Below are 13931 nucleotides of genomic sequence, written 5' to 3' on the forward strand. Positions count from 1 at the left end.
TTATCTAATATTTATTTATTTACAGTTTAATGACATTAACATGGAAGGTTCCATCATAATTGGAAAAAATGACATTAAGCTAACACCAAAACCCATAAGAATCAGACTGCTGTACTTTGTTCTGTTTCAATTGGCTGGGCCCCTTGAAAATAAAAATATTGAATTGAAATGCAAACAGGTGGCACACATCTTCCAATCAGATTGCCGGTTGGTGCGTTTTAGGTTAACAAAAAGAATCTAAAATAAAAATTATTTTATTTTATTTTTTAATTACGTATTCTATAATCGAAATAATTTTTCTCAGCCCGACAGAACTATTTTTTTCACATACTGATTTATATTATGTTTTCAAAACCAAAATCATTTTAAATGTTTAAAATATTTTATGATACACCAAACTATATATTTCGTAATGTTTGTAGTTCATACGTATATAATTATTCATTCGTTTATGATATCAGTGATGCAACAAATTAACGACATAACAACCTATTTTAAAATCATTTTAGGTAAAATTAATGCTAAATCTGAAGATGATTAAAGATCACTAACTGTTTCTCAAGATAAAATTATAAATTGTATATAACAAATTCACTTCTCTTTTTTATTTTCATTTTTTCTCTCTAATTCACCTCAAAAATATTATTTCTTTATTATTATTCTTTCTTCTTTTAACAATTTATATCCCCACTTCCTTCTTGAATCCTCTAGTTCATTCCACTCTGATCACAACAATGGCCAAGTGTTTCAGCTTCACTGAATCCCGAAACTGGTGCTACCGGTACTCTTTCAGTCACTCAGGTCTCAAATCATCTACCGTCGATCTCGGCGACGGCACGATCATGCACTGTTGGGTCCCCAAAACTCACAAACCAACCAAACTAACGCTCTGTCTCCTTCACGGTATTGGCGCCAACGCAATGTGGCAATGGGCTCACTTCATTTCTAAATTGGTATCCAAGTTCAACGTCTACGTTCCCGACCTCTTGTTCTTCGGTGACTCTTACACCACGCGCAGCGAGAGGTCTGAGGCTTTTCAGGCCACGTGTGTGATGGGTGTGCTGGAGGCTCACGGCGTGGAGAGACTGTCGGTTGTGGGGATCAGTTATGGTGGTTTTGTGGGTTACAGTTTGGCTGCGCAGTTTAAGGAGAAGGTTGAGAGGGTGGTGCTAATAGGCGCGGGTGTTTGTTTGGAGGAGAAAGATATGGAGCAAGGGTTGTTTAAGGTTAAGAATATTGATGAAGCTGCTGAGATTTTGTTACCTCAAAGACCGGAGAAAATGAAGGAGCTGTTGAGATTGACTTTTTACAAGCCGCCTAAGAATGCTCCTTCTTGTTTTTTCAATGATTTTATTGAGGTCAGTTTTATTATCTTTCAAACTTGGTTCATGATTTTTAGTATTAAGATTTTGTTTCTGATAAATCAAATTATTTTATGTGTTCTGTTTTAGTGTTAAAGTTTTGGGATTGGGCTTGATTTCAAGGTGTTTTATGAAAACCAGAACACATGAAGGTTAATACTTCTATTTCATTTTCTTTATCTGGGTTTTCGAAAATTTAACTTTGGATCGTGATCAGATGAAAAGGGTTTATTGATTAGGGAGTTTCGTTGAATTTATGCTAGCGTTATGAAGTAATTAGCAGTGGAGTAAGGCATAAAGGACATTAAAGCAAAACTACTCTGATACAATTTAGGCTATCTATCGATGGAAACTGTCCTCAAACAGTGAGCATAAACATAGTTATTTGAGAATATATTGAATTTATCTCACGGATTTTGGAATTAATTAATAGGAGAGATTGAAACCAATTACTCTGCTTCTCTATTTCCAGATGATTTCGTATTAATCTTGCTATCAACTGTCGAAATATTCACTATAACGGAAATTTTTGGTTTGGTATGGTGCAGGTAATGTGCACACAACACATTCAGGAGAGGAAAGAATTGCTCCAGGCATTACTTAAGGGCAGAAAATTATCTGATCTTCCTAAGATAACTCAGGTTATTGTGCATTACATTCTGGGTAACTTTTGGAATCCAGTAATTTGAACACTACTTTCATCTTCTAAAGGTATTTATTTTAATCTCTTCATGTTGCAGCCTACACTTATCATATGGGGAGATCATGACCAGGTGTTTCCGCCCGAATTGGGACACAGATTGAAAAGGTTAATATAAAAGATTTAATATGTTTATGTTTCTTTTGAGCATGAACCTTGTGAATTACAATGGTTATGTTTCCACTTGTGCAGCCATTTGGGTGAGAATGCGGAACTAAAAATGTTGAAGAATACAGGGCATGCAGTTAATGTAGAGAAACCCAAAGAAATGTACAGGCACTTGAAAGCTTTTCTTATCGATCAGCAAATAAATCATACCAATTGACGCAAGGCAGATTGAAAGTCATGCCAAGAAAAATGAATTACAACTGAGGAGAGATGGATATGTAGTGTGTTGTGGGTAACATTAGCATTTTGAGGCTTGTGAAATTGAAGTACTCATCATTTGTATATTTAGAAGATGTAGAGTAGTGAATTAATGGAGAAATAGTTATCCCCTCAGCAAGCTGGCTAAGTTATTCAGATTTACGGATCATTCAGTCCGTGAATTCTTAGTTAATTTACAAAATTTTCAATGTTGAAGGAATGATCATTGTGATATGAATGTAATGCAATGGTTACATTTGAACTTTTCCTATTTGAATTAATGTGTAGCAGACTCCATCCTTCTCCATCTCAAGCAACCAGGCATTGACTATTAATTATGTTCCAGTGCCTGGGAAATTATTGATTGATTGGATTGGTTGAGAGTTTCTCGAAAGAAGAAAATAGAATTCTGATTCATGGTACAACTTCTGTTTTCTTACCAACTCATTCACCATTTTCATCCTGATCTCAGGAATTTCAGGAGACAACAAAGTTACAAAAGCTCCGTGTTCTAAGGCCCTCAAAAATGAAATACTCTTAAAAAGAAGATTCACTGTGATTTGACTACTCAACACTATCCATACTTCACATAAAAATTGTAATAGTTAAAATATCTTTAGTGGATTTTTTAATATTACATATGTTTCTAATACCAAATAATCTAGTGTGTAATGAAACTAAATCCTAGAGCTTCAATTAAATTTAAGACAATTATGGTTAACTAAAGTTACTTTCTTATTATATATTTATTCAAGAATTTGCTTTGAGCAAAGGCAAAGTAGCATCTCAAAAAGCACCATTCTTCTTGCTTTAAGAGATGCTGTGAAGGAATGAGTGGTTTTGGGTCTGATGGCTTGTCCAGCCCTCATCTCAATTTTACCATTCCTTAAAAAGAGAAAAATTAAAACAAAAAACAAAAACAAAGAAATTCTGAATTTTTTCTTTTTTTTTTTGGTAAAAACACCTAATTTTTTTTTTCGAAAATTTTGATTTATAGCAAAACACCTTGTGTCAAGTGAAACAAATCTCAGACCTTCCAATTAAGTTTAGAATTATCATTGCCAATTATAGGTTAATTTACAGAAATCATAACTAATTATAGTTTATTTGTTAAATGGATCGATATTCTTCAGGCATTTGGTTTCAAAAAAGGCAAAAATCTTATTGCTTTTAGAGATGCTGCTATTCCACTGGAAATGAGAAAAGCTCAAAAATAGTTGCTTGGAATAACATTCATAATATATTTTTGCCTGTATAATATTTGGGCCTGGTAACTTGGTGCCCATTCTCCAATGGGCCTGATGGCTTGTCTAGCCCAACTGTTTTTTTTTTTTTTTGTATATTATAAAAGAAGTATTATTTATTTATTTATTTTTAAACTAGTATAACAATAACTCAAAATTTTAATTTAAGCAAATTGAAGAATTTTTTTTTTTTTTCTTCTCAACAAGGTTCTTCTGTTCAGGTTCTTACATAGCATTCGAAGCTTTTGTCTTTCTTGGTTCATATTATATAGGGATTGTTTTGAATCTATATATGCACTAAAGAAATTGATGAAATATTAGTAATAATAATAAAAATCTCCTCTACATTCATTCAAAATAAATTCTTGATTAATAATTTTGTCTTTCAGAAGTATCTTGAAATTTATCTATAATAAAATGTTGTGATAAATTTGTGTTACACTTATACTATATTCATGCAAGTAGGCATACCGAGTAACTTTAACCATAAAAAAAAAATTTCAACAATTTGGTTATATTCTTCACGACAAACTTCTTAACTACATATTCTTAAATTCCTCTCTTCAAGCATGACGTTGAAATGACAACAACTGAAGGCTAATGTTATGCTAGCTAGCAGTGTCAAATAGTAATCTTTTATATATTCATTATATATATATAGGGTTAGGATCATGAGCCCTTTTTTCACATAAATTTTTATACAATTTTTGAGCCGTTAGATTAAAGCATTTGATTATTTGAACGGTTGAGATTAAATCTAAATTATGTTATTTTTCAAGTGCATTATATGTGCAATTTATGAGTCATTAGATCAGAAGGCTTTGAGTGGTTGAGATTCAATACAACTTACATAATCAATGCACTTTGAAAATACCTAGTTAATGCATCTTGAGGGTTTAAACTGAAAGGACAGTGCCATTTGGGTCAGTTGATCGGATCAAAAACTTTTTTGGGAAGATGAATTTACGAATTTACTCTTCAGTAAACTAAATTATTTTTGGCTCCTAAACCCTGCCTTTTAGAGGAAAATCAATTCCCTTCATTGACATTATGGAAGAATGAGAGAGAAGTAATGGTTACTTCAATATTTCAAATAATAGAAGTTGGAATTAATTTATTGTAATAATTAAATTTCTTACAAAAAAAAAAAAAAAAGAAAAAAAAAAAAAAAGGTAAACTTCAGTGGCTCATTACAGTAAAAGGTGGAAAAAATGAGATAAATGAAGCTACGAGCTTTGGAGATACAAGTTTATGAATAGATGGGTGCAATGAAATTTTTGTGTTTGCTATGAACATTGAAATAAATAGAGTTAATAATCTTACGGGTGTTGGTACGATATAAAGAAGGTATAGACAATGATAAAGACTGTCTAAGCAATGTGATGATTAGCTAGGTAGAAATGTATGGATGTGGACAATGACCAAGGTTGTGCATGCTTTTTTCTTGTGTCAGAACCGTTTGCAAGTGTAATCCCTTATGAGAAGCACCCAAAGTGAAACACATTGATTTTCATCACAATTTCATAAAAGGTACACCGTTTTATCTCATTTTCACCAACAAATGAATATGCTAATTCATATTGTGATAAAATAGATGCTGGATAAAAAATGTTTTCTTTCATATTGTGATAAAATAGATGCTGGATAAAAAATGTTTTCTGTAATTGATCTAATGTTGTGTAGAAAAAATAGATAGAGCTGGATAAATTTTTTTTCTATATATTAATATGAATGTTGTGTGGATAAAAAAGAGAAAACTAGATAAAAAGTGTTTTTTGTATATTGATTAGAATAGAGAGCTGTATAAAAAATGTTTTCCATATATCAATGTTTTATGTATATTGATTTGAATGTATTCTGTATATTGATTTGAATATTGATAAAATAGAGAGAACAAGATAAAAAATGTTTTTGGTATATTACTGTTTTCTATATATTGATCAAAATGTTTTATGTATATTGATAAAATAGAGATAACTGGATAAAAAATGCTAGTTCATATTGTGATAAAATAGAGAGAGCTAGATAAAAAATGTTCATATATGACAACCTAAGAGTTTCAAAGAAGAATAAGAGAGTATTATCGTTATCCAATACTTGTTTTAGGTGTTGAGAGATTTTGTAATGGCCACTTTTTACTTTCAAAACAATTAGGATTTTGAGAAGGAAAGTTGGGGATGATGGATAGTAATTCCTTCTTTATTTGAAGAAATAATATTTTGAAATTGGTAAGAGCATCGGATTGAAACATACAGACTTCCTTAGTTTAATTAAGTTAATTTATGTTTAATTCCATTAATAGTTAAATAAGAAATAAAAATCTAGTATTGACAATCAGACACTTTAAAAAGGAAAGAAAGAAATTTAAGACCAAAATGGTGGACATGTAAACATTTAGCAACTAGAGAAGTTGTAATGAAATTGGTTTAATTTAAAGAGAAATCAAAAGTTTGTTTTGTAATGTAAGAATTAAGAACTTAGACAACTATAGAAGTTTGTTCTGTAATCTAAGCGTTCATATTTCGTTTGGTATGATTTTGTTTATTAATAAGTGCTGATTTTCGTGTTAGAAGGAAAGTATTATTCATTGTTCGATTGGGAAGGAAACTATAAAATCTAGAGAGCGAAATGCGGTATTGGAAGCAATTTTCGGCAACAATGAAGATGACAACTCAATGACCAATGACATGAACGAGGATGGAGTGACCACCTATGGCAATGAAATTGTAAATTCGAATACCAAAGCAAGTACTAATGAAACAGAAACGACTGTTGAACATGGTCCTCAGCTAGGTTTGTTTTTCCGTAGCTTGGAATCTTTCTTCAAAGCATATAAAGAGCATGCAAAATGTAAAGGCTTTGCTATTGTGAAGAAATCAACATGTAAGGGGAGGAATGATGACAGAAGATATCAGACTATTAGTTGTGACAAAGGAATGAAAGCATATTATGAGAAGTCCTTGAAGAGGACAAATTGTCCTGCTAGGTTAAACGCGGTTTTAAGATCTAATTGAAAGTGGTAGGTTACAAAAGTTCAGACAAACCACAATCATGATTTGGATACATCAATGTGTAGCCTTATGGCAAGGCATAAGAATTTGAATCCTGAAGTGAGGAGAAATCGAGAGGCTAATGATATTGCTGGGTTCAGGCCTTGCAAAAACATTAGGTTGCTTGAAGTCCAATTTGGTGGGCTAGAGAATCTAACATGGTTGTCAAAGGATCGTCACAATTTCATTGAAAAAAGAGAGGTTGAGACTTGGTAAAGGTGATGTTGAGTCAATCCACATATTATTCTTGAGGATGCAGCAAGGGGATAGAGATTTTTTTCACTTGATTGATGTTTACAGTGATTCTAGGTTTTCCAATGTCATTTGGGTTCATCCTCGTTCCAAAGTTGCTTACAAGGAGTTCAATGATGTTGTTAGCTTTGACACAACATACTTAGTGAACCAATACAAAATGCCATTCGCTACATTTGTAGGCATCAACCACCATAGATAGTCCATTCTATTAGGTTGTGCTTGATTTCACATGAGGATGTTGATACTTTTAAATGGTTGTTCACTTGTTGTCTGTTAGCAATAGGAGACATTCATCCAAAAGCCATAATTAGTGATCAATGCGAAAGTATCAAGAAAGTTGTTAGGGCCAAAAATCGTCCCCGGCCCAAATGGGAAAACGGGTCTAACAATGAGGAAAAGGTCAAGCCCAATCTCAATGCGGCCCAATCCAAAACTCACCGGATTAGGCCCATTTGATACAAAGTATAATCGGCACAAGCCGTCTGGACACAAGCCTCCTAGTCCCAGTTCACTTCCTAGATCTATGAACGAATTCAGAGCCCATGGTCAGTCACAGATCACATTCCTATCCAAACACTGGTAAAGTAGCCCACTATAACCCCAACTCCTCCAAGTCCGTGTCAGAGTCATACCTGGACTCCTCTTCACGCCGGGATAATGGGATAAGAAGATTTATCTCGAGAGGGAACATATCACTACGAGAACTCCCAATCCCACTAGGATTGGAAGACTAGACAGTCACTATTTAAATAGAGGCTAGCCTTCTCACAAGGCAGATTACACTACACCTACAGACCCGGAGTTCTAACTGGAGAACTTCACATCACAGCTGTAGTCACAGTCCCCAACTAGACTTCTGGTAACCTCTCTACTCCCTAGCCCTCACTAAATCAGCCTTTCAGCCTCGCTGACTTGAGCGTTAGAATGCCTATGGCAAACACCACCCTGGTGTTTTTCGTCGCTTCACGTTTGTTTCTCTATGTGTGCAGGTACAGTAGATCGCTAGTGGCCTTAACCTCAAAGGATTAGTCACTCCTTCCGTACAGGTAGATTTTTATGTCTATAGTTTGGCACCCACCGTGGGGCCTCTAGCAATCATTCGGTTCAACAAACCCTGCTATGTAAAGGAACTTTCCATGGCTGACAATTCTGACAACGCTAACCCCGGCTTCGAGGCCAAACTGGAAGCCCTGACTACCCTCATGCAACATAACTCAGATAAGGTGGCTGCATTGGAAGCTGAGAACACTGCCATCCGGACTGAAAACGCCTCCATTAGGGCCGAAAACCAGTATCTGAAAGAGAAGCTAAGTCAGTTTTATGACCTTGAGCTTCTGCCTTCTCAGGTACCACCCAATCGATTTCGCGCCTTGGTTCCATCTATGCAACCTCTCCAAACCCTAGAACCCAGACCCGTGGCCTCAGATAAAAGGTGGTGTCAGCTATGTTCGTCGGTGGTCGATGATTCGGTCCTAACTCACAGAGAAAAAGATTTGCCAGCCGAACCCCGTTCTGTCGAACCCTCACTGGATCAAGGTGTCCAAGCGACAGAAAGCCCACTCTAACAAGAACCATCCATCCTAGCCATCCCACCTCACCTCCAGTCAACCATCCCTACACCAAACCCATTCAGCTTGGCTCACGCTCGTGGGTCGAATGGCCACCCATATCAAACCATCCCGCTCGAGTCCATCCATCTCGACGGACCGAGCGAGTACCAAACAACCCCTCTAACTATCCATGTAGGGCGAAACACTAGATCAATTACAATGGGAGTCATCCAATCGGAGGGAATGAACGGTGATCCAAGCTACCAGGCAATACATGAAGGAATGATCCACCAAGCAACACCACGCGGACTGACCCAACAAAATTTGCCGAATGCAATGGCCGACCGAATCAAACGGGATGACCTCGTGGTACCACCCTCCCCCATGGAACAGATTCTGGCCAAAAGGCTGGCCGATGTAGAGGCAATGATGAGGCACATACCAGGGATGTTGATCCCTACCAAGAAGAGTAAGTCCCACTGTTACGTCAATTCGCCTTTTGTAGATGCGATCGCTCTAGCCGACATGCCCCACAGGTTTACCATCCCTGGCATGAAGCCCTATGACGACTCGACCGACCCAGATGATCACATAGCCTTGTACAAGCAGCGAATGTTCATTGTTTCGACACCCCAAGCGCTGAGGGAAGCCTGCATGTGTAAGAGTTTCAGTTCAAGCTTGTCAGGTCCAACACTTTAGTGGTACACAAATCTCCCAAATGGTTCCATCGACTCATTCGCACAACTCACCAACACCTTTGTAGAGCAGTTCGCCAGTAGCAAAAAACTCGAGAAACTATCGGCTGACCTATACAGAGTATACTAGAGAAAGGGGGAGCCACTAAGAGAGTATGTCGGCAGATTCAATAAGGAGAAAATTTCCATCTCTTCTTGTAACCCCGAGACAGCCATAGATGCCTTCAAGAAAGGTCTCCTCTCGCATAGAGAGTTATACAAAGAGTTGACGAAGCTTGGCTGTACCATGATGGAGGACGCCTTGGCCAGAGCAGTGATTCAGATAAGGTGGGAAGAAGATGAGATGAATCGGATAGTACACGCCAGGTATGACCCAAGGCGGAATGATAGAAGGCCAGAATTTAAGTCAATTGAACCCCATCACCAGCCCCCTCCTCGTAACCAGAACAGAGTAAGAAAACCATATGACCGCCAGCCACAATATGACTGCCAACCATAATACGACCGCCAGCCACCTAGAGCCAACAACAGATAGGTCAGACCGAGAAGATACAAAATTCCAGAATACAACCTCAATGTCAAACCAGCCCAAGTGGTGGCGATTATGAAAGGAATGAGATCTAGTGTTAAGTGGCCAGGCAAGCTCAATGCCGAAGCAAGGAGAGACACAACTAAGTGGTGTGAGTTCCACGGCGACCATGGACATGACACCCCAAACTGTATTGCCTTGCTTTTGGAGGTCACCGTATTATTGAAAAGGGGACACCTCCGAGATTTGCTGACAGATAAAGGGAAGCACACCATCAGCCAAAAAAGCACTAAAGAAACATCTCCACCCTCGCGAGAGCCTACACCAAAAGGATTCTGCTCACTCATCTCCAGGGGGTCAGAAATCAGCGGGGTCAGTTACTCATCAGCTAAATGATACGCCAAGGCCAGCAGCCACCATGAGATCCAGTCCATCCACCCGGTTTCTTGGTCACACTCCCATCAGGTAATTCAGTTTGAAGACGACCGGTCACCCTGGCTGCCCCTCATCATGATGCTTTAGTCGTCTCTCTCCAGATTGCCAACATCTTTGTCAAAAGGGTGTTCATAAACGGGGGGTCATCAGCGAACATTCTGTTCCTTGCAGCAGTGAAGGCTATGGGTTTGGAAGAAGAAAACATCAACAGAAGGCCGACCCTACTTGTTGGTTTTAGTTCTGAGTAGAAGTACACCCTCGGAGAGATCATCCTTCTTATCTATGCCAGTGGAGTATACAAACAGTCTATCTTCCTAGTGATCGACGCCCCTTCACCCTACAATGGCATCTTAGGCTGACCTTGGATCCATGACATACGAGCGGTCCCATCCAATTTCCACCAAACAATCAGGTTTCCTACCAAATGAGGAGTACGAGAAATCAAGGGCGACCCGAAAGCTTCCAAAGATTGTTACAAGAACGCCTTCAAGGGTAAGGGTAACGCTTCATAGCAATTACAGTCCCATTCAACCCTTCCGATCGAGCTAGATCAACCATCAATGGAAGAGTTGGATGAAGTACAGATACACTCGGATGATCCTGAGAGAAAGACACAGATAGGTTCCCGCCTAGGGCTCGAGACAAGAGAGAAGCTGATAGAATTCCTTAGACAGAATCAAGATTGTTTCACCTGGTCCCATGCCAACATGACAGGGATCAGTCCAGAGGCAATGGTCCACCACCTCAAAGTAGATTCGGATCACTAACTAGTGAAGCAGAGAAGAAGGAAATTCGCACCAGAGCACAACCGGATTGTCAATGAAGAGGTTGAAAAGCTATTGAGCAACGGTATGATCAGAGAGATCCACTACCCCGAATGGCTGGCAAACGTTGTGGTTGTAAAGAAAGAGAACGGAAAGTGAAGAGTCTGCATCGACTTCATGGACTTAAACAAAGTGTGCCCTAAGGATTCATTCCCGCTTCCGCATATCGACATGATGGTTGATGCGACCGCAGGCCACGTGCTCCTTAGTTTCATGGATGCTTTCTCAGGTTACAACTAAATCTTGATGCACACGGAACACTAGAAGAAGACAACCTTCATCACAGAGAGGGGAACCTATTGCTACAAAGTGATGCTGTTCGGTTTGAAGAACGCCGAGGCTACCTATTAGCGGTTAGTCAATAGGATGTTTGCCGAACACCTCGGGGACACTATGGAGGTTTACATTGACAACATGCTTGTCAAGTCCCTGATAGCCGAACAACACCTTGACCACCTCAGCCAGGCGTTCGCCATCCTAAGAAAGTATAACATGAAGTTGAATCCGGTCAAATGCTCATTCGGCGTCTCGTCAGGTAAATTCTTAGGCTACATGGTAACTCAGCAAGGGATAGAAGCCAACCCCGACCAGATCAGAGCAATCCTCAGTATACCATCCCCAGCTTGTATAAAAGATGTCCAGCGCCTTGCAGGACGAGTAGCCGCCTTGAGCCATTTCATATCCAGATCCACCGACAAGTGCCACCTTTTCTTTCATGCACTCAAGAAGTTCAACAAGTTCGAGTGGACACCCTCTTCCGAGGAAGCCTTGTAACAGCTAAAAAGGTACCTGACCTCCCCTCTGCTCCTTTCCAAGCCTGTGGATGGGGAGAAACTTTACACCTATCTGGCGGTCTCAAAGACAACAATCTCAGTAGTGTTAGTTCGGAAAGAGGGTGCGAAGCAGCTACTGGTCTACTATGTCAGCAAGTCACTCCTTGACGTAGAAACACGATATAGTCAGCTGGAGAAATTGGCCCTTGCGCTCATCCATGTATCCAGGAAGCTCAGGCCGTACTTTCAGTGCCACTCCATAGTCGTACTCACCTCCTTCCCACTCAAGAAGATACTGCACAAACCAGAGCTATTAGGTCGACTCACACAATAGACAGTGGAGCTTAGTGAGTTCAACATATCATACTAGCCTCGACTGTTGTCAAGTCCCAAGCATTGGCAGACTTCATTGCTGATTTCACCCCGAGCACCACCATGCGAGCAGATGAAGAAATATTATGCATGGACAGCGGGTTACCCTCCAAATGGACTCTTTTAGTAGATGGATCAAGTAACGTGAATGAAAGCAGACTCGGGTTAGTATTGACTACACCAGAAGGAGACGTCGTCCAGCGAGCAATATGGTGTGGGTTCAAGTGCACAGACAACGAAGCTGAATATAAGGCTCTTATCGCTAGACTCTCCCTTGCCAAATAAATCAGAGCGAAGAAACTGGAAGTGAAGTCCGACTCCCAGCTCATAGTCAACCAGCTGCAAGGTACTTACCAGGCATGTGACTCGAAGATGACGGCATACTTGAAACTAGTCAAAGAACTGCAGGCTCAATTCGAAGAGTTCTCCATCTCCCAGGTCCCAAGAACGGAGAACTCTCACACTGACACCCTTGCCAACCTCGGCTCAGCACCCCAATGTTCTTCCCAGTCATCCATCCCTTTGTTATTCCTGCAATGGCCAGCTAACTGGAAGGAGCAACCACCAAACAAATTGCCCGAGGAAATAATGGATATTGAGCTGGCCGACTACTAGATGATCCCAATAGTAAAGTACTTAGAGCACAACGAACTCCCAGCTAACAAGAGCAAAACACGTCTACTGAGAGCAAGAGCCTCTAGATTTACCATCTATGAGGGCCAACTCCTCCGAAAATCATTCTCTAGTCCTTATCTCAAATGCACAAATCCAGAGGAGGCCGAACGTGTTCTCGCCGAACTCCATGAAGGCGAATGTGGAAACCATGCTTGGGGACGCAGCCTTGCACACCGGGTGATCACCGCTGGATATTACTAATCAACCATACGCACTAATTCGGCTGCTTATATTAAGAAGTGCGACAGTTGTCAAAGATTTGCTCATGTCTCACACCTCCCACCCGAGCGACTCCACTCCATCCACACACCTTGGCCTTTTATGAAGTGGGGGATGGATATAGTGGGGAAACTACCGACCGTACCTGGACAATGAGTCTTCATGTTGGCTGTGACAGATTACTTCACCAAGTGGATCGAAGCCGAAGCTTTCGCACAAGTCAGGGACAGAGAGGTAAAAGCTTTTATATGGAAAAATGTAATCTCCAGGTTCAGTATACTGAAGGAAATCATCACTGACAATGGATCCCAGTTTATCAGCTCAGGCTTCAGGGATTTCTACGACATGTGGGGAATCAAGCTTAGCTTCTCCACCCCCCGCAACCCCCAATCGAACAGCCAGGCCGAGTCATCAAATAAAACCATCATGCAGACCCTAAAAAAGCCATTGCAGAAAGCGAAGGGTGCATGGGCAGATGACTTACTCGGAGTCCTTTGGTCCTACCAACTCCAAACTCCGGAAAGCAAAGATATCAGCAACAGTTGGAATGCAGTCCACCTCAAACGCTACTACTTTTAATTGAACTCATTCGTTTAAATGTTTGTTTATTTTTGTTTTTATTTTTAAAAGGGATGAGTGGGCCTATCCACCTCCTCATAGACAGTCGGCCTTACGACTCGAATTTAATGAAGTATTATTCAGAATTTCACATCTTCAAATCGACCTTGCTCGATCAAATTATTTTTACACCTTCGGATCGACCCTACTCGATCCACAAAATTACACCTTCGGATCGACCTTGCTCGATCCACAGATTTACATCTTCGGATCGACCCTGCTCGATCCACGGAATGACACCTTCGGATCGACCCTGCTCGATCCA

The 13931-nt window shown here is 39.6% G+C and overlaps 2 protein-coding genes across 2 annotated transcripts; both read left to right on the plus strand.

Moving 5' to 3' along the window:
* Positions 1-613: 613 nt before the first annotated feature.
* Positions 614-2732, plus strand: LOC116122469 (lipase 3-like). The gene is made up of 4 exons (XM_031408310.1): positions 614-1358; positions 1910-2002; positions 2102-2169; positions 2254-2732. Exons 1-4 carry the CDS (start codon positions 735-737, stop codon positions 2384-2386), a joined length of 918 nt encoding a protein of 305 aa, XP_031264170.1. The 5' UTR covers positions 614-734; the 3' UTR covers positions 2387-2732.
* A 3614-nt stretch (positions 2733-6346) lies between these two features.
* On the plus strand, positions 6347-7175 carry LOC116122464 (protein FAR1-RELATED SEQUENCE 2-like). The gene is made up of 3 exons (XM_031408305.1): positions 6347-6657; positions 6748-6933; positions 7031-7175. Exons 1-3 carry the CDS (start codon positions 6347-6349, stop codon positions 7173-7175), a joined length of 642 nt encoding a protein of 213 aa, XP_031264165.1.
* Positions 7176-13931: the final 6756 nt, after the last annotated feature.

The sequence above is a fragment of the Pistacia vera genome, unplaced genomic scaffold (genome assembly GCF_008641045.1).
Source record: "Pistacia vera cultivar Batoury unplaced genomic scaffold, PisVer_v2 Contig1342, whole genome shotgun sequence".
Taxonomy (NCBI): domain Eukaryota; kingdom Viridiplantae; phylum Streptophyta; class Magnoliopsida; order Sapindales; family Anacardiaceae; genus Pistacia; species Pistacia vera.

What these genes read in the sequence shown, in the direction of transcription:
- LOC116122469 (XM_031408310.1), top strand. Translation starts at nt 735, where the DNA reads ATGGCCAAGTGTTTCAGCTTCACTGAATCCCGAAACTGGTGCTACCGG. An exon ending in TTTTCAATGATTTTATTGAG is followed by an intron (nt 1,359 to 1,909) that starts GTCAGTTTTATT and finishes GGTATGGTGCAG; the next exon opens with GTAATGTGCACACAACACAT. An exon ending in TTGGGACACAGATTGAAAAG is followed by an intron (nt 2,170 to 2,253) that starts GTTAATATAAAA and finishes CCACTTGTGCAG; the next exon opens with CCATTTGGGTGAGAATGCGG.
- LOC116122464 (XM_031408305.1), top strand. Translation starts at nt 6,347, where the DNA reads ATGACCAATGACATGAACGAGGATGGAGTGACCACCTATGGCAATGAA. An exon ending in AGGACAAATTGTCCTGCTAG is followed by an intron (nt 6,658 to 6,747) that starts GTTAAACGCGGT and finishes ATCAATGTGTAG; the next exon opens with CCTTATGGCAAGGCATAAGA. An exon ending in AAAAGAGAGGTTGAGACTTG is followed by an intron (nt 6,934 to 7,030) that starts GTAAAGGTGATG and finishes CAGTGATTCTAG; the next exon opens with GTTTTCCAATGTCATTTGGG.